Source organism: Agelaius phoeniceus, chromosome 2 (assembly GCF_051311805.1).
Source record: "Agelaius phoeniceus isolate bAgePho1 chromosome 2, bAgePho1.hap1, whole genome shotgun sequence".
NCBI classification, from domain to species: domain Eukaryota; kingdom Metazoa; phylum Chordata; class Aves; order Passeriformes; family Icteridae; genus Agelaius; species Agelaius phoeniceus.
Window position 1 is genome coordinate 27,452,935 of NC_135266.1, and position 25,944 is coordinate 27,478,878.

Consider the following 25,944-nt stretch of genomic DNA (forward strand, 5'->3'; position numbering starts at 1 on the left):
TTGCAGCTAACTGAAGGCTACTCTCAGCAAAGTACACGGTTACACAGCTGAGGACCTTCTTCTGCTGGGAACATGGGCCTCTGTGACACTACTGAACAGCCTCAGCTGGGATCCTGGTAAATGTGCTCGGGTTCACCTCTGTGGTTAAGATGTTTTAGGTTGACTTTTAGATCCCGCAGTACAGCACAAAACTTGAATGGATAGTCTGCTTTGCAAAGATAATTTTGGAATGAAAAAATCATTGTTTTCTTTAAGAAATGCATTTGCTTTTGGATTTTGTTTTATTTTCACTTCTGCTTGAACTCTTTTTAAACCCTGACTTGCAAGAATTATTTTCCCTGGGGAGTCTTCTGGACCTATGCTGCTATCGAACCCATCGGCTCTGCCCATTCTCCTCCTCCCTCTTTCTCCCAGACCTCCTTTCTACTTTTTTCTTTCCTTTTTGACTGTGAAGAACAGGAGAAGATCCTCATTACCCTGCTTCGCTGCTCTGTAAAAAGAACTTTAAAGCTCCTAATATTACTTAATCACAGCTTTCAGTGCTCCCGCTGCCATAAAACATTGTAACAATGGGTTGGCACTTCATCAATTGTAATTTGCTGATATTACAGTCACAGTAGTGCCCAACATAATTGCCATGCTCTACCACTGATTCATAAGGTTTCTTGATCTTGGTCAATCCTTTTCTTTGCTCTGGGGTTTGCAGGCAGAAATTTTGCTCTAATAGCTCAGATTTTTGAATTTCCCAGTTCCTGCCCATCCGAGTAGGATGCCTCCCTCCAAATACTTGGCACACCATTGCCCTCAAATTTCACTCCCAGTTACTTAAATCTATTAGGACACACTTTATTCTTCATTATTCTCAATTTTGCACATAGCAGCAGAACACAACTTTCAAACAGAGATAATAAAAGCAGTTATTAAGAATGAAGGAGCTAGCTTGAAGACAGTAAAATAAAAGAAATTTTGTCAGGGCTTTGAATCCCTTAGAGGTCCAAAACTCCTCAGAGCAAGAATATGACGTCAAACCATACAGATTATTAACAAGATGTTTATTTCTGGACAGAAGGCACATTGAGGATCAACTTCATTATATTGTGAGGTTTTTTTCTGTAGACAAATGAAAATGTAAGTTATCAGGAAAACACTTCTACTGAAGATGAAGGACAGCAACAAAGTAAGAAGCTCCAACTCCAAAGTAATAGCTCCAACTCTCCCTGACAGAACATATTGTTTGTGACTCATGCTGTAAAAGTAATCATTGTGATCTGTGAATATTTGTTCCTTAACCACTTGTAGCTGCTCTGAGTTTGGGACAGAGATGATACTACAGAGGCAGGAAAAAGCCTCTCTGAAGACATGTAAGCACCCTTGTTAAACACTTGTAAGGAATAAAGAATAAGATCCAAGCCATATTACACTCATATGGCTGTACAGACAACCAAACATGATGCTGAGATAGAGATTTCTAAAACACTGCAGGGGAAAGGTGTATTTTGACATCTGCTGGTTTTTTGTGCCTCTTTCTGCCACCAGGATCTGGCTCTAAAAGCTTCCTTTACAGAAGTGGTGATCCTGGTGAGGTATTTGCTAAGCATCCCTCCTCACCACCCATTGCAAAAACTTTGTAAGCCCCTGCAAAAGCCTTTTGGGCAAGCACCTGTGTGAAGGGTAAAGCAGCACATTGCCAGGACAGAGTGTTGCCACAAGGGGCCAAAACAAGGATTATATCCACTGTTTGTAGCCCTGGCATGCTAAACACTCAGGTCCTCAGTGGCTGGCTTGTTTTCCAAAGCTCTGGCTTGCACAGCAAGGGTAAGAGCTCTTGTCTGGCCATGGGAGCAACTGGGGACAGCAGAGCCTGCCAAGCTGGAATTCACTCTGTGCAGAGTGCAGGGCTTAGGATGCCATGTGAAATCCCACACACTTCAGCCAATCAACTGACACAAATGGAAGGCTACTGTGAGAATTAAACTTTGCTCTTTGCTTATTCTACACATTTTGCCAAGATTTTGAAAACCACTTAATGGACTTAGACTTGAGGAGTGTTTTTAGATTCAAGTACTACTTGTTTAATGGATTTACTTTATAAATATCAGCACTGAGATTTAAAAAACTTCTTTGGGACTTGACCTGCTGATTCCTTTTAACTTTTACTGCAAAGTAACATCTGAAGCTGGCAACAGCAACATAATTGTATAACTTGAATACTTGCATAAGCTCATCTCATATTCAAAACAAGGCCTTCATCCACTATGTGGATGAAATAGGTGTCCAGTATTGTAGTGTGGAGGATCACTTCCCTTTGGTTTTACAAATCACTGCACAAATATTATGGCCATGGCACCCAAGCATCTCATTTGAATAGGCCTTTCAAATCTCCAGATTTCAAATTTATACAGATAAAATACTTGTGTGTGTATGCACATGAATATACACATAAGTGTATACAATTGAACTTTACCTACTCTGTGTGTGTATCTGGTATGAAAGTATATGCATGCAGACCTTCCTCTGTGTGTTCTTGGCCCCTGGTGCTGGCCACCTGGCTGTTTGCATCTCTTTAGAATCTGCAAGCATCACTGTTCTGACCCTGCACAGCGCTACCTCCTGCTCCTCCACGGCCACCCAGGATGTGCTAGTGCTTGGAGAACTTCAGCAAGTCTTTAGCAAGACTTCCCTGCAGGCTGTTCTTCTGAGGTTATGAGCCCTTCACCCTTCAAGAGCAGTAACTATGGAGAACAGATACCTAGGAGTGGGAGAAGGATCAGGATGCTGCACAGTGCGTAGGCAGTGCCAGCCTACAGATGAAACTAGAGCTGGGGAAAGGTGCTGAGGTGCAGTGGTGGCTGGCTGTGCAGAGGTCCCCAGTTCACTCCTTCTGCAGCAAAACTCAGGACAGTAGCATTGCACTTTCCAGGGACAAGAAGGGGAAAAGGATGAAATCTGGAAGAAACCCAACTTTCTCATTTAATCACAACAAACTGAACATGTCTCACACATTCAGAATAGAAGAAAACTAGTCATTAACTTATGTGAGGCAGCTGGTTTCCCAATAACAGCTCCTACACATTCTGGTGTTAATATTATTGTTCTTGTCAACTGTGGGAATGCAATGTATATTAATGACGGTTTATTCCAAATTGGTCATTGTTGGAGTTAATAATTAGGTAGCCAGGCACTAATTATCTCTATTTTGTCTCCAATCACTAACTAAGAAAACTGGAGAAGTAATTTCAGAGGCAGGCACCAGAGCCACACACAGTAAAGCAGGCTCTGCTGTGGGCACAAGAGATTCTTCACTGCAAAGAGGCACCAGACAACGTCTGGAAGCAGAGTTAGGGAGAACTGCTCTAATACTGGGTGCAGAGTGGCAGCACCTCACAAAAATGCACGTGCATGTGGTGCCCATCTGCTCTTTGCACCCCTGGTTCACCCATGAGGGAGGAAACTCCTTGAAGACACTGCCTGGCACCTGGACAGCAGAGCTGCACCAGCAGGGTCCCCACTGCTGGCTGGAGCCCTGGACCCAAGCAACATCTGCCTGGAAGGGCACCACCAGCAGGAGGGGCAGCAGTGGGAAGAGGTGGAACCACAGGTGTGCACAGAGGAAGTGAAGTCTCAGCATTTAGTCTGAAATAAGAATCCTGTGGAAATTACAACAGGAAAGAGTTCAGGATAAAGATGGATCAGGCACATATGGAATGAGAGCCCTTGGGCACATGGGTGGAGATGCCTGAGCCCCTGCTGAGGCAGAGAACACCCTCAGCAGGTGTCCCCTGCTGAGACACAGACCCCTGGGAAGGCCTGTGCATTTAGATCACAGCTCTCCACCAGCCCAAAACTCACATCTGTCCTCAGATGTGTGAAGGTATCCCAACTACAATCCTCCTCCCCTCCTATTTCCCCTATGCACTTTGGAGATTACACCAAAGGGGAAGCCTTTAGAAGGAGTTCATGTAACATATTGTGCTGACCACTTTAAATTGAATTGGGTATACAACCATAGTGCCTTAGCAGACAGCACCCAAAACAATTCCCTTTTCAGTAATTCTGTTTTAGTTTCTCCTTCTCATATAAGAATATTTGAGGTTATCCTGCCCTGGTAGGCACAAAACCCTCACAAGATTTCAAGACCAGCATCCACTACCGTGTGTTATAAACTTACCTCAACATAGAGGATAGGGAAAATGCCAATCTTGTCACCCAACATTCCTTCTGCCCAGTTGTCATCCACCCTCCTGATGACTGTCAAAATTTCATCCTAAAATCAGAGATACACAAAACACATCATCAAATATTTTCTAGAAAGATGCCAATTTTTGGTTACCCAAATGATAGCTTAGAGAGTGAGTACACAGAGGAGGTCACAAGCCAGGTAAAAGTGTTTCCCGAATCCTGGGCTAGCAGCATCCCTGTCCCAGCATCTTTTTCCAGGCATCCCACTCAAAGTGCACTGAAGCACCCTGCAGACCAGTGCAGCTCATGCTGGCTGTCAGCAGCTCCAAGGGTCAGAGCACAGCAGGTGGGAACAGGTAACTCCTGGCTTCACTGAGGGAGAGAAGAATGTCTGACCCAAGAGGTCACCTACAAATCAGAGGTGAAAACTCCTCAGCATGAAGTTGCCCCTGTGCATCCAATGGTCTGTTGTGATGCTTGTCTGCTCTGGAACACAATTCAAAGGGGAGCACCAGTACAGCACAGGTACTCCTGGAAACATTTCCAACAAGGAATAGTACAAGGTGCTCAGCAACAAGCCTACACAGCTAGCACACTGAATGTCAGTTATTCTTTAAAAAATATTATAAGGTAAAACTGCAAAGCAAATAAAAAACCAAAGATAACATGTCAAAAAACCAAATTGCATTCACCTGTTGGATCAGCTTCAGTTTAGATACAAGTTCATTTCCTAAAACCAATGGTATTTTGATATTATGTTTAATCTAGGGGACCTTATAAGAATTTCAGGAGATGATGAACTTCTTTGTGATTATAAAACAAGAGGTAAAGCAAAGTACAAACCAGATTCATATTGCTCAAATTTTCACTTGGTATAGTTCACACCCAGAAAGTACAAGTAATTAGGAAAGCTCAAGTTACTAGAACAAAACTCTGACTTTTTCCAGTTTGAACTACTCAGATTGCCAATGGATTTCTGCTACCATCCCTTTCTTCTGGGGTCATCATACTAAACCCAGGCTTAAACCAGCACTGCTTTCTACAACAGCTGTGGAAGGCAACCCTCTCAATGGGGCTCTGCCTGGATGCTCAGATCTCCTAAGAAAAAAAGAAGGAGTGGGCTGAGAAAAGCTGGGAAGTCAGCTTTGTTCCCTCATGGCATCCAATCTTCCTCTGCTCCTGTGCAGGAATTTACCAAAAAGAAGAAAATCTCTTCCTCCAGAAAGCTGAGACAGAGTTCCCTGCCGATCTCACTCTCACTTTATTTCCACTACCCTCACTTTATTTCCACTCTGTGAAAATAAGAGCTATGTATGGTATACCACGCTCCATGTAACAAGATCCTGATGTCAAATGGCCAGGCAAGGGCAGCTGGTTTTTTTGCAGATACTTCTCACCTAGAAAAAACTCCCACAAATTCCTGATCCAGGATGTTCAGACCATGGATTTGCTTTGATAGAAAAATGACCAGAACAGAGATGTGATGTGTTGTACTTTGTAGTTTTTGAACATGTGCATTTTGAATACATGCACTCTGAAATAGTTTAAATGTTTCCTTTGCATTATTCATCTGAATGATCCATTAGGGGAAAGCTCATAGAAACGGCTACAAACCAAGTCCTTCAGCTATTTATTACAGCTGGAAGGATGCAAAAAGAATTTGTGCATTTAATTTCCTGAAGAAACAGCTAGCATTCCCTTCCAAAGCCCTGTCTGCACAGACCATTTTTGATCTGTTTAAAGAACTGACATTAATACATCTCTGCAAAGCTTCCAAACACTCTTACAAAAGACCGATTAGCATAAATTTAGAATCTAGGTAAAGGTGTAAACGAGAAAAAGAAACGACTGCATCACTTCAGGGACCTGCTATGAGTCTTCCTACTTTTTATATCTGCTCAGCTATTTCCCTAAAAGAGCTTTTTAAAAACACAAAATGTGATGTAGTCTACACTACATGCACATATGTAATCTTATGTGTGTATAAGTGCATACACATGGGTATGAATAGAATCATAGATTGTTCAGGTCACAAAGGACCTCTAAGATCATTGAGTCCAACCATTAACCCAGCACTGCATATAAATATTTGCATATATTTGCAACTATTTACACATGTAAGAAATTAAGAAAAAAAATTTGAACTGTAAAACCCCAGAAGCTTTTGACCAGATTTTGCTAGAGGCACTGTGCAATCCCATCTCTGGAGCAGGTTGTACAGACACCTGGCAGGAAAGGTTTATCCTGTGTTGGCTTTGCTCAAGGATGGGGTGGGGAATGGCTGACCTTTGAAGAACCCTTTCAACTTTACCTTCCCTGGATGTATTAAATCTGGAAGCATTTCCATACACTGAACCTCATTTGGCTCAGCCAAGTCTGGCTACTGAATATGGTCCTATATGAGAAATGCATCCTGAGATATGCTGACATTCAAAATTAGTATTTTTGTGGGAGAGCAAAGTGCAAATTCTTGAGAATTCCATCACATAATTAGTTTTAAGAAGGGTGTTGAAAATCTTCAGAATTACAGCAAATCCCAAAATATCTTTTGAAATTTTTTTATTACTAGAAAGTTTCTTTGAATTTGCAGCCAACGATATCATTCTATACAGTGAACTGCTGAAAGCTTCAGCATGAACTGTTTTAGAACCTTATATTAGTTGGAGAGCCGTGCTACTTATAAATTCCTAGAAAGGTTCCCAAAAGGATCATGAATAGCAAAACGCCACAGATCTCTTGGTATACCACTTCACTATTTCACATTGACTAAATTGATTTCCAGGCAGCATAAAGGAATCCAAGCCTCAAATCTCATTTCAAAAGCCAATGGTATCCACTGTAGTTTGGACAAAGATATGCCGCGCTCCTTTTTTGCCTGTTGCTAGACCCTTTAATTATTTGCTCTCCCCTTCTTGCTTGAGTTTCTCTCTATTCATCAGGGCTGGATCAGCCTTGTGACAGGCATGTGGGACCTGCAGTTCCAGTTTATAATCATTATCAGAAAAGAAGTCAAAGATAAATCACTTAAAAAGCTATCTGATTGACAGAGAAATGAATCCTTTTGCTGAGAAAACAGCACAAAATTGTGTCCAATAACAGTCATGATTCACAGCCTGATTTTTATTCTAGTCATTAATGGCCATTAACGAAGCAATACAGAGCAGCTGTGCCTGCTATTCTGCAGAGATAACTACCCCATCTAGAGCACTGGGGAGATCGCAGCGATGGCACCACGTGCTGCTTGGTGAGTCCAGAGACAGCGCTTGCCAGCTGGCACCAGAATCCTGTCACCAGCTACTGCTGGGATGGTCCCTCTGTGAACAGCAAATGCTGCTGGAACTGAGTGCTAAGGGGCTGCTCCACAGCCAGGAACAAGTATTGGATGTGATGGTTCTAAGATTGGCATGGCTCTTGTTAGACACCACTGTGGGCTGGGATCAAAAGTGTTGGAAAATGAAGGAAACAGTTGATGTTATTAACGATGTGATGAGCAATGAAGCATGGTGAACAGTTGATGCTACCTTGACAGCTTTGAGCCTCATCAACCAGCATCACTCAGCCTTCTGATGGCCATGTGAAGATGCATGCAAAGGGTGGTCGAACACCAAAACAAATGTGTGGGCTGAAACTGGACTCATGTAAGACTGGAACAGACAACCATGCAACTAATTCAGATTTGCACTGCTACACTTGAGAGCAGAATCCTCTTGCACATGGTTTGTACCAGCATTCACAGCCCAGAGAAGGATAGATTATTTTTTAAAACAGAGACAGCAGGATCCCAAGTCTATACTGTGGTACCATGTTAGGAGAGATTAGAAAGCTGAGCCACTAAGTATATCCCAAAAGCATGCAATTGGGCTCTGTAGGCCACAGCGTGATCCCAACCATACTAGAGAACATCAGGAGCACAACTTCTGAAACTACTGTCATTAAACTGGTGCACAGTTGACCCAAGGCTGGAACCAGTTGTTACTGGTTGGTACCGTTGATAAAAAGTAACTGCCTGGTTTGGCTAATCACTGCCGAACACTGAGAGAAAACAAATTAGGTAGGAAATCTGGGTAAGTTCTATCATCTTACAGACAGCACAGACGAGAGAACAGAGGTGAGACCCTATGCCTGTATGTATGGCTTCTCTGGGAAGAGGACTTGAGGGAGCAGTCCAAATGGTGTAAAAGAATGTGGGAGCTTTGTTTTTTGCACTGGATATTCAACACAGATTTTTCTCTGCCCCTCTTGATTTTATTCTTACATATAAATATTATTACATTTACATCTTGGCCTTTTATTTGGAGAGTGTTGTATGCACAGGGGATGAAAATAGGTAAATGGCAGAAGCACCCTGCAGCACTCCTCATGAAGATCTGTGTAAAGTAGACTTCATTTCCTTGCAATACACATCTGGAACAATGAAACATTTTCATTTTGAAAAATATAACAAAACAAATTAGTAACAGGAAACACCAAATATCCTCCCTTTGTTTTCTTTTACTATACCAGTAGATATTCTGAGTGCATAGTAAGAAGGGGGATGGGAAAAAGCAAAGCCCAGTGAAAGAACAACAAAACAAAATTATACAGAATATCCCCATGTTTGAGTTTCCTTCTTGTAGATTCTCTTTAGAGGAAAATTCTTCTTTATTTTATGTTTATAGGTAAAATTTAATCACAAGTGTCTGGTAGCCTGAAATGAGTTGCAGTACACAAATAGGTTGTGTTAGTTTGTGTAAGTGTTATGCCAATGTAACCCCTCTGCCAGAGGAAGGAACAAATAGTGTAAATGAAACTGAGACCTGGTCCAGCATCTTCAGATGCAAACTGAGACATTCAAGTGATGCATAGTGCCCAAAGTGACAAATCACATCTACAGCACTGCAGTGCTCAGGACTCTGTGCAGAGGAACTGACTGTATCAGCAGATGATCTTTAATCTGGGCTAAACAGGAACCTTCATCAGCACAGGTGACAGCTAAAATTAGCATTGAGAAAACTGATGAAAACATGATGGTGAAGTCCCAAGGTGAAAAATAGATTATTCACTGTCAGGGAGAACAATAGGCAGGACATAAAAACTGTTACAAGGTGACAGTGTGTGTAGTGGAAGGAGCTAAAGAAGAAAATAGCAGTAGAAGAGAAACCAAACCCCCTTGGAGAAAACACAGTCATCAGGGATAAAAGGATACTGACAGTAACATGAGGGGTGAAAACAAGGGAAATTGAGAGATTGAGAGTAGAGCTGTACAGCAGGAAGAAATGCTCCATGTGAGAATGACATTGGACAGCCAAGAAAATGAGGACTATCACTATAGAAAGGCAGTTATTGTAAAGGAGGTTTTCTAATATATGGCACCAAATATATCAAATACAAAAGTGTCTAGGAAAGGACCTGCTGTAACAAAAAAGACCACAACTGCCTGGCATACCTATTAAATTTCTTAAGACTGAGCAAGCAAGGAATACTTTAAGCAGAGAAGGAAGACTGCATCTCAGAGAAGTCACCAGTGTACCTCTGGGCAGGCAGCGAGAAAAACAACGCACCAGAAAATATATATTTACTGATAAGGTCTCAGAGGTAACTTCTGGCCAACTTTCTGTTAGTGCAGGGCTGTAACTTCTCACTAAGCAGCCCACTTTCTCGCAGAGATTCATGGCTCCAGGGAGGCTGGCTGGTCGCAGGGTTTGCAGTGTTTGCAATCAAACACTTCACTTGCTATGGAATAAAAGTGCTTACAAATCCTTTGTTAAATAAATATGAGAAAATACAGTCTAGGAAATTGCATTCTGCTGAGAAACACTGCATGAGTGAAAAAGATGTTACATTCGGTGAGAAAATTACACGCTGCAAATAATTCATTCAGCTATAATAAGTAGCTTCAAAAGAGGAGGTCAGTAAAATCCTGGTGAAGGATATTTTTATTGTCTATTTCATATTCATTTTCAGCATAACTGTTATTACTTTATGTGATACTATAACAGCCGCAGACAGCTGAAATAAAACAGAAAATTACAATGAACAGGTTCTCCATGGCATTCACTGCCATAAATTAACAATAGGGGATAGGCTTTATTTTACTGTGGGTTTCTTGATACCCATGAAACCCATCTAAGGTCAACACAAATTGCTAGGGAGGGGAGTGGGAGGCAAAAAGCAGGTGGGGAGGTGGGGGTGAAAGGGAAAACGTGACATTTTAAATCCAAAGGAAATTACGGTATCTCAGTTTTCTCTCATTCTAACAGGAATTTATTAAACATTTTGGTTTAAAAAAAACACCAAAGACCGTTTTTTAAATGTCTGCTTTTTACTGTCTTTATGTGCTTAAAATAGGAAATACTATTATGATGATAGTGTATTTCAACTGCTAATTGGTATATGGTATGATGCAATACACATTTTGAAGCTGAATGCAATCTTAAAACACTGGAACATCTGATTCAATAAGGAACATTCAAAGGCACATTTCCACTAGGGTTTTTTTTCTGAAATTTGAGTAATTCTTGGGGAACATTTCAATGCAGATGAAATGCATGCTTTTTAGAGGGAAAAAATGTTCTCAGGAAGCGTGTAGTCAGTTCTACTTGTTGAGCGTCACTAGCTTTACACCAGCCTTGCTATTCATGGCACAATCTCAGAGAGTGCAGGGTAGGGCAGGGAGGCCAGGCCAGGAAGACCAGGAAGGTGTCCCACCAGTCCCAGCACCCCTGTGCTCCTGGCTCAGCTGCCAGCACCGCATGTGCCCCATCACTCCCTACCTAAGCAGACTGCTGAACATTTTTAAAAAACCCATTCCCCTACCTTGGTGAAGGTCAGGCAATCCTTGTCTTGATCTTTATCCTTTATTTCAAAGTCATAAAGTGCTTTGCCCTGCGGTGGAGCTTGTGGGAGGGGCTTGATGCACTGGATGTAGCTGGCGGGGAAGAAGCCATGGTTGCCATTGAGCTCCCCGTGGTACCAGTTCTCGTCCACCTTGCGCCGCAGGATGATGATGTCCCCCTTGTTAAACTTGAGGTCACCAGGCTCCTTTCCCTCATATGTGTACAGGGCTTTGCCATAGGGAAGCTGAGAAACACTCTGGGGAAACAAAACAAACAGCTTTAAGCCCTCTCCAGCCAGCACCAATATCATTCCTAGAGCCATTGTTTAGCTAGAAGCAAACTGAGCAGCCATGGTCATTTACCAAATGACCCCAATGACTGCAGCAGACTGCCCCATACTGCTAGATGCTGGATCTCAGGAAAACTAGGGTGCAGGTGATGATAAGCCTGAGAAGGTAGGTGTGTTACATCAGAGCAGGCACTGTCCATCTCATGTAGCTCAGCTGAAACCTGCAATACGTCTTACACCACCAAGCAGCGTCACTTAATTTGCAAAATATCCTGTGTAAGCAGGACTATATGTTTAAACAACTAAACTTGGACGTGTGAAAAGGCAAAATATTAGACATTTTGACCTTCAGGGTTGCTTTGGTTTCTGAAGCTCAGAAGAGAGACAAAACAATACATGCTTGATGATTCACAGGGTTATAAAAGCTGGCAAATTGGTAATTTTTCATTGCATTTGTTTGAGCATTTCCAAACATTTTTGAGTTTGAAGCCTTTTGTTTAGCTTTTGATTCTGTTACTAAATACTCTTATTTCTTTCAAAATCCCCAAGTCTCATGCTACTCACTGAGGGCTACTGTAAACAGTTATAATATTCTTTGTTGCTTATGAATTAATGTCCTTGTGGAAAAGTGGGATAGGCAGAATGCCCCAAATCTTTCTTTTAGAACTAAAAAGAGCTCTGAAGCTTGCACTGTCATTAAAAAAATTAAACAAACTTACTAAAAAATCATGGCCCATGAGAAAAAAAAAGCCTAAGAAGTTCATTGTTTGGTATGATAAAAGAGTGAAACCTATTTGATGGAAGCCACTCTACTCAAGCGGGAAGAATTCTTCCCAGAGTTCATTTTGTCCCAGTGAAAGGCAGATTATCTCAGCCAGGCTGGGACTGCATGGACAATGTTTTGGTGGAAGTACTGGTTTATGCAGCCCCCGTCCTCCCCATCTACTTGCTCCTCTTCTTGCTGAGTCCCACAGAGCAGGGGGTAACTGTGTTGGACACAGCTTCCTGCTGCTTTGGGCCTATCACAGTTCTTTAACCCATACTGGAGTGCAAAAGGTGTATTGCTGTATTATCCTATACCATTTTTCATTTTATTCAATTTGAACTAAGAGTCAGCTTGCAAATATATAGCAGCACATAACACAAGGGATGTTAGAGGGGTCCTTAAAAATCACCCTTCTGTAAGAAGGTTTGGGGTTTTTTTTCAGAGTTGTATTTACAAAAATGACAGAGTTTTCTTTGCATATACATGCCTTTGACTAGTCTGTTCCCTGCTGTGCATCATGCTTGTCAATGGGGTGTTCTATAGGGACAATGAAAAGGTAAAGCTATATTTAATAAAACACCCTGGTATTCCCCCAGGTGTTTCTAACGCCTGTATTTCTGGATGACATTCCTGTGCCTAAAATAACACTCAGATGCTTCCCCCAGAGGATAGGTGGAGTGGCCTGACAGAAACACTGCACTTCCAGAAAATGAGAAGCTGGGATGACTTTTCATGGTATTTGTTAAAGCCACAAGCAGAGGCATTTTTCAATTCCAATGGGTGCATTAAATGGACCTGCTCTGGTGGAGTGGGTTTTATGCTCTTCCACCTGCATCTTTCGGCAGGAGGAGGAGAAGCAGAGCCCTGCCTGCACTGCCTGCTGGTGCCTCCGCCGCTCCTGGGCGCCAGATGGTCACTGCGGCAGGCACACACCATCACACTGATCAAAGAGCAACTTTCTTCAATGCACCTTCACACACAGGCGTTACCTTACTCATTCTTATTAGGAAAGGCTTTAGTAGCTGTGCAGGTCTTGGAATGCTGTGTGACAGATCTTTTTGCCTACAGCCCACACTGAAGGAGACAGGCAAAGAGGCACAGCTCTTCAGAGTGTGATCCATGATGTCTGGAGGGGGATTTAATGTCTTTCAGATGTGTCCCCAGTTCTAACTTTTCTCATTAGTAATTTGCAGTTCCTCTGCAAGTCCTCTGTATTCTTCTGGCTTTTGCTGTATCTGAATGGAGCTACCCACTTAAAGACCAGTTATTCAGGAAGCTCCTTCAAACATAACTAAAAAAGCATACAATCAACAGCCAGCTAACAGTCTCTGCCAAATCAGTGGCAGCATCCTACTGGTATTTTTCTCTCTGCCAGGGTGGTTATTTCCCTTGAAAGCAAAGCCTTGTCCCCTACACAGCATTTTAAAGATTAAGCATACAATACCATCAAACTCCTTAGGTAAGGCATAGATTGCATTACTCATTTGAAACTAGAAAAAAACCCCCACACTAAGCTGAAAGACTACAGAGCCTTGTAGTAATTTAGAAATAAAAGAACCATTACTCTAATTCATGCTGGGAGAAGACAATTTATCAAAGGAAGAGTAAGACTTCTGCCAAGTGCATACTGCTGATCCAGAAACATGCTCTGTATCACTCACTCTAGACAGGACCTTCCTATTCCCAAGATCTTTGTAGCAATTCAAGGTCAGATCATTTTCTTTACTTTTTAGCCAATTTCTCTTCCCAAGCCTTATTTTACTGTGTAAAAAGGCAACACAGTAGCCCCAAGAGCTACAGAAAACAAAGTAGATTTTATTTCATTGCACACTTCATCAATGAAATTCTTATGCAATACATGCTGGGCTTTTATTGATAATTAATTGATCTGGCTAGAAGATGATTCAGGTCCTGTTTTTAACTTCACCTGATGCAAATGAAGACTTTCAAGAAAAACAAATCAACTGCCAGATGTAAATTTGAAATCTGGCATTGTTTTATTTGGAGACCCTAATGTGGGAATTTGCAGTTTAGGTGCTTGTGTTCCTCTTCTCTTTCATGGGCTTGTCTGTGGGCCATCTAGGAGCTGTCCTAAACAGAGAAGATCTGGGCAACTGACAGTGGGAGGGACTTCCAAAAACAAACTGCTCCAATTATTCAGAATTTCTAATTCTGAATCACAGCTTTTCAACTAAAAACTCTGTAGAGGCATTTTTTAAGGTGAGCATTTTATTTAGTAGAAAAGATACCCTCCTCCTGAAAAAGTGAGACACTTCCCAGCCTTTCTGTAAGGATCTATCGACCCGTTTAGATTTGAGTGTCCCATGTAAACTTTGCATTTACTGTGGCCCAGGTACCAGTGTCCTCTAATCATTTTCAAATAAAGATACTTCCTCTGTTCTAAAACTTTAGGTGTCTGCTCAAATCAGTCAAAGAGAGAAATTTTATATCACAATTACAATAAAAAAACCAAACAAAACAAAACACAAAAAAACCAAAATACCCTCAACCAACAAACCAACCAACCAACCCCAAACACTTAAGATAAACTCTTGAAGCGCCTTTGATTATATATTCTGGCCAAAAGATCTAGCTTTCAGTGGACTTTTCATGGTCACATTATATTAATGGTTCCTAAGAAGCATATTTTTGGAAGTTTCCCTTTATTATTCCTATTTTTGGTTAATTCATAAGTGAGAAGCAGATCAGATTCAGAAAATTCCTCTGAACTACATCTGAAAGGAGGGAGCATTAACCATCTTTTAGAAATAGAATAAAAACAATCTCTGCTGCTGTTTGCTAGTTGTAATGTGGTTCTTAGAAATCTTCCTCTGTTCTTGATCATCTTCCTCACTGATAATCTTTGTGCAGACAATTCTGGCCTATCCACTCTCCTCTTCTTCACTTGACTTTCCCAACTCAAAGGAAAAGAGGTTGGCCAGGACTGATGTCCGACTGATGTTCAAACTCCCCAAGCCCTGCTGGTGAGCATGGCCTTCCCATTTTATTTTCAAAGCCTCAGCTCTTGCCCTGTCCTATTTCCACTCAGGTCTTTGTTCCATGCTGCAGCATTTCAGTCAGAAATCATCACCTTCAGAATGTCCACATGGTCTTTCCTACAAAACTTTCTAATCTAAACCAGGATATAAAGAATCATCCCAGAGATCAGACTTAAGCAAAGCAGAGACAGGCAAGGTTCAGGGGAGGCAAAGCACATAGAGGTGTTTCTCCAGCAACTGCAGGAGGCTCACACCTTCCTCTTCCTCCCTGCTTCAGCAGAGCAAAACCTCCTTACCCTTCCTGTGCCCATTCCATGCATGAGCACTGCCACACCAACTGCTGGTGGACAACACTGAGCCTCTGCACTGCACCCTTGGCATGCACTTCATCCCCTGCTCCACCACCTAAGTCCTGCTCATCCATGGGGCCCCATCTTGGCATCTCCTGCCTCACTATGCCCATGGAGAGGAACTCCCTTTCCAAGCCTGGCCCCAGCAGCATCGTGCTGCTCCTCTCCCCGTGCCACTCAGCCTCACAATGGCCACTCCTGCATCCAGGCACCAATGTGGTGGCAGCCTGGCTGTGCTGTGAGGAGCTCAGCAGAGACCACCAGCCCACTGCCTTCCTCCAAGTCAGCTCTTGACCTGTGCTTCACTGTGAGGAACCCCTGCCATCAACCCCCTCTCCAGCTGCCATGAAATCTGGTGGAGCACAACGCAGGTGGCTGCAAAATTAAACAGCCTCGACATCTGACTGCATCAAGTAGTTGATTTGCCCTGCTGGTTTATTGTGAGGCTAACTGGCACTTGGCTATGATGTATATTAAATTTCAAAACTCTGTGTGGGTGTGTATAGAAATAAAAAAAAATTAAGAAAGGAAGAAAGGAAGGGATGAAGTCACAGTCAATGGCAACAGCCAGTTTCTTTTTCCTGCCACTAAATCCATGCTGGCACGATGCTGAATACTGCCAAAGGTTTCTTTTCTATTTCAGCAATCAATACTGACGTGAAAGCCTGAAGCGTTAATATGCTGAAAATCCCCCTTGCAGAAGACTCAATGATATGTTGGCAACTCAATCATTCTGCATTTGTGTTTCAGCAATGTCAAATAGCAGCAGTTAAGCAGAAACCTGCTGGCAAATTGACAAATAACAGCCATGAAGCAATTAACTGGCAAAGCTGGAGCATCCTTCATTATGTATCCTGAAGAACAAAAGGAATGGGAAAAAACCCAAACATGCTTGCTTCCAATAAATTCTCCCAGTAGAAAGCTTAGTAGAATGTGAGCTGCCCAGATAGAGGAGGTCTTCAGTTTTCAAAAGTTACAGAAAATAAACTCTTTCCCAATGTGCTTAAAAGCAATGCAGGATGCAACAGGGGTAAGAGCCTGCCAACTTCTGCATGCAGGACTTGGTGGAGGAGGTCACTACTTCAAAAAAATGTCTAATGCTTGCCCAAAGTGCTATGCAGGTGCCTATAAAACAAGAAATCAAGAATAAAATAAATAGGGCAAGGCATCCAGCTACTAAACCCAGAGAGAAATGCTATGATTCAATCCTTCTCTCAAACTAAGTTTGTGTTTGATCCTTGAAAGCCTAGAAACCTCTTGAGGCTCCAGCTATGGCTCCTCTCTACAACAGCAAAGTTGAAGATTTTTTTTCTGCAGTGTGGAAGCCATTTTAATGCTGAAGGGTAATTTCTCTTGCCCAAGCTCTTGCATTGTGCAGCTCAAACTGTGCAAAAACTTCAACCTCACTGCTTCAAGGGGTTCCCTTGCACATGGAAATCCCCCACAAGAGGCAGGTGTGATTCCGCCTGCCCCATAGGGCAGCAGAATCACCTGACCCCCATGAGAGGGGGTGAAAGAGTCAAAGAATTGGAGAAATGCAAAAGGTGGAGGAGTATTTAACTCCTCTTTCCCTTTGCTCCATGAGTCTTGATCATCATCTGAGCTAGGGGTGAAACAGGAGGGGATAAAGCCAAACAACCTCAGAACACACTGCTGGAACAGGAACACTGACTGACAGGAACACTGCTAGGGACAATAATTTTTTTTTTAAAGTCTGTAATAAGTCACTTCAGCAAAACACACTGGCATGTTGCTTCTTGCAGTCCTTCAAAATTCTCCAAGATCTATCTCCATACCCCCCATACTACAAATATATTTCTGAAGAGTCTGTTCCTCTGCATGAATGTATATTTATCTCTTTCATCAAGCACTATCAAGTGTAAACATCTAAAGTAAATTCAAAGTCGATAAAGAAGAAAAGGAAAAAATAATGGAAAGTAATTAAAAGCATGCACATCTCAGTGGTAAAATACAGTTAAACACAAGCTATTACTATAAAGCATAAATAATAATTAAAACACATACTGCCAATTTTTTGCTCCATTACTCTGAAGCATCCTACATTACTCCGAATTTCCCAGTCTACACAAGCAAAGATTCAGCAGCGACAGTTTGGACTGAATTTACGTTTTCCAACTGGTAGGAAACTCCCCACAAGCAGGCTGGGTAGCACTTCAGCATATGGTTTCCTGACACCCATAAGAGCTCTGCAAAAATCCCAGCAGCTGTGCTGGAGAGGACAAGGGCTGTGTGATGGAGGATCCATCAGCAGGACTGCTGAGGAGGAGACCAGCTACTCCACTCCCTAGAACTACCCTGTTACTGGGATCTTGGCATCCAAAACTCCCATGCAAATCAGCTGAGAGCAATGTAAATCATGAGCCTGCTCGGATCCCTTTAGGACACAGAAGGGGAAGGCAGTCTGGCACAACGAGCAGCTCCATTGTGGGGGCAGTGCCAGCCGTGTCTGCCGGAATGCAGGGCAGCAGGGGCTGTGCACTGCCTGCTTGCTCCTCACCACCCTGCCCACTGTGCTCCCCCTCAGTTCAACACCTTTCCAGAGTGACACCTTTCACCTAAACTAAAACACGTGTCTCAGTCAGCCCTAGGAAGGAGAGAGCACTTGCACATGCAACGAGCTAAAGAAACAAGGGGTCAAGGCAAACTTTAGCCAGTGCAGTTAACCCAAAACCTGTATACTCCCACCAAATCTGTGACCTGCAGAGTTTTTAGTGGCTTTTGTCCTCAAGAGGAACTTTTAGGGTGACAGATCATGAATCATCATCATACCTCACAGCAAAAACTCTCAAAAGTGCTTTGTCTTCTGTGTAAGATGGTTTGTCTTACATGCAGTGATTCAGAAGTACAGGTCACCTGTCTGACATATATCTCAACAGTGACACTGCAGCATTTGCTTTCGCAGAAAGCTGATTACAGGAAAATTAATCAAAGAGAATCTAAATTAGCACAAAGAAGCAAAGACAAACCCCATTTATATGCTGTTAGTCAGCTCTGCATGACAGATCAGTAAAAGCCTGAAAAGTCACACTTTGCAAGTGACTTTCAACCTTTTTGAAATCAACTTTAAGAATAAAAGTATTTGAGATGACAATAGAAACAGCACCACGGAGAATGAAAACTGAATGTAATCGTTTATATACACTGGAAAGTGGCATGTTTATTGATAGTGCCATATAGGTATTAAATAATCACAATAAAAATTAAAGTTCTTAACTAAAGCTTTACTGTTTTATTTGACAAAATGGTTAACTAATATTTAGGCCCTGACTGTTGCTGATGGTGCTGCAGATAGGCTGCAGCCCTTGTGACACCTGAAGACACATGCAGACAATGCATGGCTCCCACCTGGAGTAGAAGGGAAAATGCTTTTCCAAAACTAAAAGGTCTGGGAATGTCTCTACACATTTGCAAGAGGTAGCCTTTATACATGGAGGGGAAGTGTCCAAACAGATTAGGAGCCTATCTGCCATTTCCAGAAATGACTTCTGCAATTAGCATGAAGATACTGGGGGAATTGCTCAACAGATGGAGCATGAAGGCAGGCAGGTACAGCATCATTCTGGCACATCACCATTGCTCTCCAATGAACAGGGAACAACAGTGCTCACCACCCCAGAACAGCACAGGATGGTGTCCATCCTCTTCAGAATGGGCCAATGGAGCACAAATTGATCTTCCAAGAGAACGGTGTCTGACAAAGTTATTTTGTAGTTTATCTGGCAAACAGGCACAACTTGCATTTCACCTTATAAGGTCCATACTTGTGCATAGCAAGATTAAAGCATGTTTCAAAGTTTCTCCTAGCAAATGCAGTTGATGCATGCAGCACAACTGAGAAAAAAACCAGCAGGCTTTCCACTGCACAGCTTTTCACATAGGTCTGTCCTGGATTCTCCACTTTTTCAATATTAGAGCTGAGCTAGTTTTACAGTCCAATGCCATTGCTCTTAGATTCACAACTTGAATGGAAGAGTGCATCTGATCTCATAATTGCAGGTAATAGCTTCATGTCCTCTGCACAGCTCACATTGCTTCAGTCCCTCACTCACTATCTATCAATATTTACACATTCAAAGATCTCTATTTCTTAGTAACCTGTTGTTTAAGTGAAATATTTTCAAACTACATGTTCTCCTATTAAACAACATGTGATATTCAGGGTCAGGTTGGATTTCCAGCAGTGAGTTCACAGCTATGGCTGCCCAGAGAATTAGTGGGTAACACCAGGCAGCTGTTTAACCATGTCAGTGCAAAGTCCCTCCAGTTCTGCAAAACCCCAATGCTTCCAAACTCTCTGCTCTTCAATAAGTGATACAGAGAACACACTGCTGGAATTACAGGAGACTTTCTGGTTTCAGTTGAACCACTTTAATTCTGTTGATCTTGATGAAGAGGTGTGGATGTATAGAAAATTCCTACCTGGTATAAAGCTTTACCTTACAAGTAATCCTCTGTGAAACAAAGCTGAATGTCTGGCAGTCTCTACAGAGGAGAATATTTAGTGATGTGCTGGCCAAAGCTTTCACAAAAGCTAGGTATGTTCTAAGAATCTTTCCTTCACTTTTCAGGCAGAAAACATTGACTGGATCCTAAGGACCAAATGTGACCCTGATAATCCTGTGCAGGGATCTCAGTGAAAGGACTGTCTGCTGTGCACAGACACTTCAGAGCAGAAGCTGGTCTACAAAACATCCCAACCAACAGCCGACACAACTTCTAACCCAAGAATGCAGTGTGGCTTCCTGAGAAACCATCAGACAAAATATGCCTCAGCTGACTGCCTCACAAGGGCAAGAGGCACCAAACACTTCCTGAGCTTCAGGAACCGGTGGTGGGTTAACACGGAAAAAACAACAAATAACAGAAGAAAAAAATTTCCAGTGCAACTCTACTAAGCAAACTGACAGCCATGTGCTATTTGAGCAGGTCAAAAAGGAAAGACAGCATAGTTGGCTACATTTAGCCTGCCAGAGCCACCAATAGAGACAAATCAAATAGGAGCTCCCTTGAAGCTGCAGAGAAACACAAAAAAACCTCCTTATATTCAAGGCATTACAAGATTATATCTTTAAGGTTGCCTTGTGTTCTCAATTCAAAGTGTCTTAAAACCTTTAAATAAACATGAAATCTCTCATTGATTACTCCCCAGATGACACCACTTTGGTCAGAACCATGACCCAGTTTTCCCAGCCCCCTGACAGAAACAGTCCTTACTTGCTTTTTAATAAAAGAGATGAGTTAAAAGTCAGTTCCCTGTGCAATTTTGAGAGCCTGAAGTTTTTTCAGGCTTCTTCACTTCCACAATGGCAGCATTTACAGCTCTGGAATTTTCCACAATTCCTTATGCTGTAGGTCACAGCAAGAAAAAGAAGAATACTTTGGGGAAAATACAAGAAGTATTGCATAAAAGCCCATAACATGAATCTCTGCTGTAACTGTTTCATTTGATCTTTCCTGGTGGAAGCTGACAAAGCACGGGATAGCTTACATTTTCCAGCAGTGTCTTTGTAACTCTGCTAGCCAGCCCAATACCTCTGGTTTACTTTCCAGCCTTTCCACATCTTTCTTTTTGGCTCTTTGCCTTGTGACTCAAGTGTTTCCTAAGCAGAAACCCTCTCCCACCCCAGAAAGGACTTTATGGTCCAGTCCTGCTACAACTCATCAGAGCTGGGTTTGCTCTGACAGACAACAGGCAGGTCACAGCTCAGAGGTCCTACTCCCAGACCCTACTTTTTTGGCACTTTTCTATTGCAATTTTTTTCCCTCTCAATGGGACCACAGGGAGAGGAGAAGGGTAAGGAAGGGCCTGGAGATGAAGCTGCCCCAAAAATGGAGTGGGCAGCTGTTATTCACCATCTGGCAAAGCTCCCAGAGCTCAACAGAGGGAGCCCCACTCCGGTGAATCTTGCTGGGATTGCTACTCGTACAGAAGAAACTTTATTATTTCTTTTTTTTCCTTTCTTTTTTTTAAAATCATAGATAAATTCACACCAGGAAAATCTTTGTCCTCTCTTTCCTCCTCCCTTCCTACAAATGTTAACTTAAAGGTTACACAAAAGCTTCTTCCATCATTTCAACCACTGAGAATCAAGAAAACTGGTGCCTGAAACAACACAAGCCACTTTGGCAGCCTCAGCTCACAGGCTGCAGCACCCAAAGAAAACAATCCAGAAAAATTTAAAAATTAAGGATTTTTAAAAATTAGCTTTCTGAGGTGACACAGTTGGGGATTACTCCTCCATATGGACACCTGCCTTTACTGAGGAGCCGAGGAATCTCTGAGGCAGAGTATTGCAAGTCCTGAAGGGTAAAACAGGGATGTTTTTTTATAGGGGATTGAGCAGAGTCACTGCCAGGGTTTCCAAGGATTATGGGAGAGGCAGTGTAAGATAAAAGACCATTAAGGCCCTCTGATATGGGAATGGAATGAAAAGTGCCCACCCAAAGAACCTGCCTGTGGTGTCAGGGTGGCCTGTAAACTGAAATGGATAAACAAGTGAAGGATGAGAAACCAGTCTTGATTTTTATATCTGATGAAGGGGAGGATCTGAAATTCCTATTTAAACTCCAACTTTGCAAAAAATCACATTTTATTTACTTATGCAGCTTTTACTTTTTGCTTTATGATAAATAAATGTGGTGCCTAGGAAGCACCTATTTCTGTTGTATCTCTTCCACTGCATGTGACCACAGAGCAGATTCCTGTGCTATAAAACTGAAAATATATCCTCTGCTTTCCACTTGTCCAAAGTTTTCATAAGACGGCTTTAAAAAATGTACTCTAAGAGAACTTTCTGAGGTGGTATTCACAGTTTCATAAATACTGTAATACCTGAACTGTGCCTTCCCTGAACTGACAGGGTGTTTGATAAATGCACCGTGGACTGCATACACAGTGGAGCTAAAGAACATGTTTCCTTGGTAGCTCAGTTGTAAACTTCAATAGGTGGATAAATTCCCATGTCACTAGAGAATATTTACAACTGAACCTTATTTATCAGCAGCGTGCCCTTACCAACAGCCCACACAAATCCTGTTATACAAAAATGGCTATGGCTCTTTTCTCATAGTTAAATGAAAATCACAGAGGTTTCTTTTGCACCAGGACAGGTTTTATAGCCAGTGAGAAGAAATTGCATCAGGAGATGCCAATGTTGAAATATTCTTGGCTCAAAACGTCAGTGTGAGAGGAGCTAGCTCATCCACATCTGCACTTGTGAGCAGCCTCCTCATCCCCTTGCTGCTGGAGAACTTCTCAAGTGAGAGCCCATCTGGAGTGTCCATCCTCTCATTGTCTGAAGAAATGTACATGATGACTCACTTGCCAGGAATTTAGAAAGATTATTTTCCCTCTGTTTGCTGTGATTAGCAATATGGAAATATCTGCTATGCAGTAAAAATGAAAAATTTGTGCTTTTTAAACCACAGCATTTCAGCCCTGTTTGTCAGAAGTATCCCCATGGCTGTTATTCTCCCTCAAAGAGTACCTTATTTTTCAGAATCCCTGCCCACTCCTTGGTGGGACTGCAGGTTCCCTGGCATCCCCCACCCTGCCTCCACTTTGTTTCAGGGTAGGATCCCGTGCCCTTAAATGATTCATTAGCTGCAATTTCCTGACACACACTCTCTTCATGCAGATGATTGGGAGTTGCTTTCAGGCCTCAGTCCTGCTGACAGGACAGGCTGGCACCTCCCTGCAGGTCAGCCAGCTGACTGCCAGGAGGGCTTTCATCAGCTCTGACTCTGACTTTGTGTGCTGGGCACGCTGGGCAGCAGTGCCCACTGTGCTGAAGAGGTCAGAGAGCACCTTGCACTCCAGTGCTGCCAGTCCTCATTTCCTCTGGGCTGGAAAAGGCTCCTCCACTGCTGTGCTGGGCTCCCATTAGGAACAGTTCAGCTCCTGCCCAGCATGCAGCAAACCCCTGTGCAGTTTGATGTTCAGCAGCAATAGCAGTTGGAGCAGACAAGGAAAACATCAAGGAAGATACAAGGCTTCGTAATGCAAATCACGCTTTTATATCATTCTCCCAAATCCCCTTTGGGGAGAGGAAAGTTGATTATCTACAGAATATGGGTCAAATTTATGCCTTAAGGATCTTTCAGTGCTTTGGCTGCTTGCTGACATAGTATGGAGCTCCTCACTGCCTTTTCAGGTTAATGCTTTCAAAGTGCTGTCCCTGGGCATCATCATCATCATCATCATCATCATCATCATCATCATCATCATCCTCAATTTCATAATATTACTAAAAAAATTAATTTCCTGCACCCACTCCCAGGAGTTTCTCTCATGCTGAACTTAATTGATGCTTCCTCCTGCACTCTGAGGAATGATTAAAATGAATGCTGCACATGTTAGGAAGCACCTTGGATTTCAAACTCTGCATGGTTTCTAATTAAAGAGACACACACAGGATGCTTGTGCTACATTTCACTCCTCTCTAAGGCTATTATTATTACATACATTTCAGCAGTAGTCAAAAGAGTCTCCTCTACCTCACATAATAGGATCCTGATTTAGACTGGATAATCACCAGTCGTTGATCTGGGTGAAAAATGTCTTTAGGAAAGGGAAAAGAAAAGGCTTGTGCTGTAACCAGCCCTCTGGCAGAGAGATTGATATTAATGACAGAAGTGTTTGAATTTCTGGCTAACCTAGAGTATATAGTATCCAATGTTAAGCACTGGCTAATGAAGTACAATAAATAAAAAAGAAAAACCAGCTAGAAAACCCTCATCACAATCAGGGGTGCCTGATGTTCAGAGATTTTGGAGGAAAAAGGCACAGGTACATGAGTGTCAGCACTATTCCCACAATTCCCTACCTACCTTCTCCCTCCCAGTTTTCTGGTGTCCCTTTGTCTTGGTGATAAATACTTGATTCCTGGACAAAACTGCTTGACTTCAGGTACAATTTTTGAGATGCTGGTGACCTTTACCTACCTCAGGAAATCTCAGGACCCAAGTGCCAGGGGGGAAACAACCAGTGCTGAAATCTTGCCTCACTTAGACATCTGCATCATCAGCACCTGCATTTGACATCAACAGGGCTGCAAACAAAGCTAATACCCCTGCTTTTCTGTGAGAAGATATGGGGCTGTAAAGCTCAGAGGGGAAAATACTTCACATAGCTGTGTTCTTGATACAAAGTCAGCTCATAAACCCTATCTTGCCAAGCTGTGCAGTCATTTTGAAAACTGCAGCTACACCTTGCTAGATGCAATGACCTTTCTGTTTTCCAAGGCCAGGTTCTGCCTTTGCTTACATGAATGTGAATAAATCAAGTGCTCTCCCACTGCTCATAATGACAGTATTCCTGATTGTCACTGTTGTGGCAGCACACTCAAGTTCTGTGGCAAATGACACCAGGGGAAATGCCATGATAGCAATCCTATGCTGCACTGCATGCATGTTTTACCACCAAGTAATCCTTAAAATATGGGATCCATTTGCTTTTCCAATGTCTTGTGAAATGCTACAGGTTATAAATAATTCAAACCAATAATAACAGGATGTCTGGGCATTGTTTTTCAGGTTTAAGAAGGTAACTGTCTAACTTGGTGAAAGAAACTGCTTTTACTGAAATAATTTTCTCTGCTGATAAGGAAATTATTTTCAATTAGACTCACTGCATATTAGCAATAGAAAAAGACTTAACAAACTTAACAACCAAGCAAAATATATATACAGTGTATACATTTTTATTACTTATTCATCTCTGTATGGTTTCAAATCCCTTCAGAATAGAATTGAACCCTGTGCCTCTACCTTGGGTTAATGCTACAATCACAGGGATATTGTATGAAACAGGCTTCTTCTCTGTCCATATTATAAAACTGAAAAGTATTTTGCTTTTCAAAGATAGGTTTTAGATACAACTTTGGGAAAGGATTAGGGTATATCTTACAAAAGGAAGAAGGGACTTTGGCCCCTGAGAGGGGCAGAAGTAAGACATACAACACTTCCCTAGCAGCTAAATCAGCACACTAGCTTTACCTCTCCCCTTCTTCAGCTAGCACCTCAGGCTCCCAGCCTGCCCTCACTCTTCTCACTGGAATTAGGCCCCTATTTCAGGACAGTGACTCTGGTATGGAAGTGAGACATCTGCAAGACACAGGTGAAGTATGGAGTTCAGTGTTGCTGGGAAAAAATATAAAGATACTCTGAAAAAGACTACATCTTGTATTTCCATGACATCAAAACCAATTCAGCTTTGTTTCTCTGCTCATTATGCTTAATTATTCCATCATTCTGCCTTCAAAAAGCTATTCATAGTTATGTGCACCGTATGACCTCAGCACATCTGAAGTCCAAGGGTCTGCAAGTGCATTTTGTGAAATAGCAGTGAGTGCTCTGTGGTCAAGTCATCTCTCTCTGAACTGCTGGAGAAAGCTGCAACTCCCTGGACTCTCTCAGCAGCGGGACCTAGAAGAAAAACTTTGAGAAAGAAGTGGCCAAGTGTGCAACTTCATGATATGTGAGCCCATCTTCAGGCAGATCCTTGCTGGTTAGTGTGTCTGTGGAT

At 42.3% G+C, this 25,944-nt stretch overlaps 1 protein-coding gene across 1 annotated transcript in view; it reads right to left on the bottom strand.

Annotated features, from left to right (window-relative positions):
- Positions 1 to 25,944, bottom strand: part of SH3RF3 (SH3 domain containing ring finger 3) — a 247,410-nt gene that overhangs the window by 81,710 nt on the left and 139,756 nt on the right. The window contains exons 2-3 of the mRNA XM_054655151.2: positions 10,975 to 11,250; positions 4,169 to 4,264 (exon numbers count right to left, since the gene is read on the bottom strand). Of these exons, the coding sequence (XP_054511126.2) occupies positions 4,169 to 4,264; positions 10,975 to 11,250 (372 nt within the window). The remainder of the gene's footprint in view (positions 1 to 4,168; positions 4,265 to 10,974; positions 11,251 to 25,944) is intronic.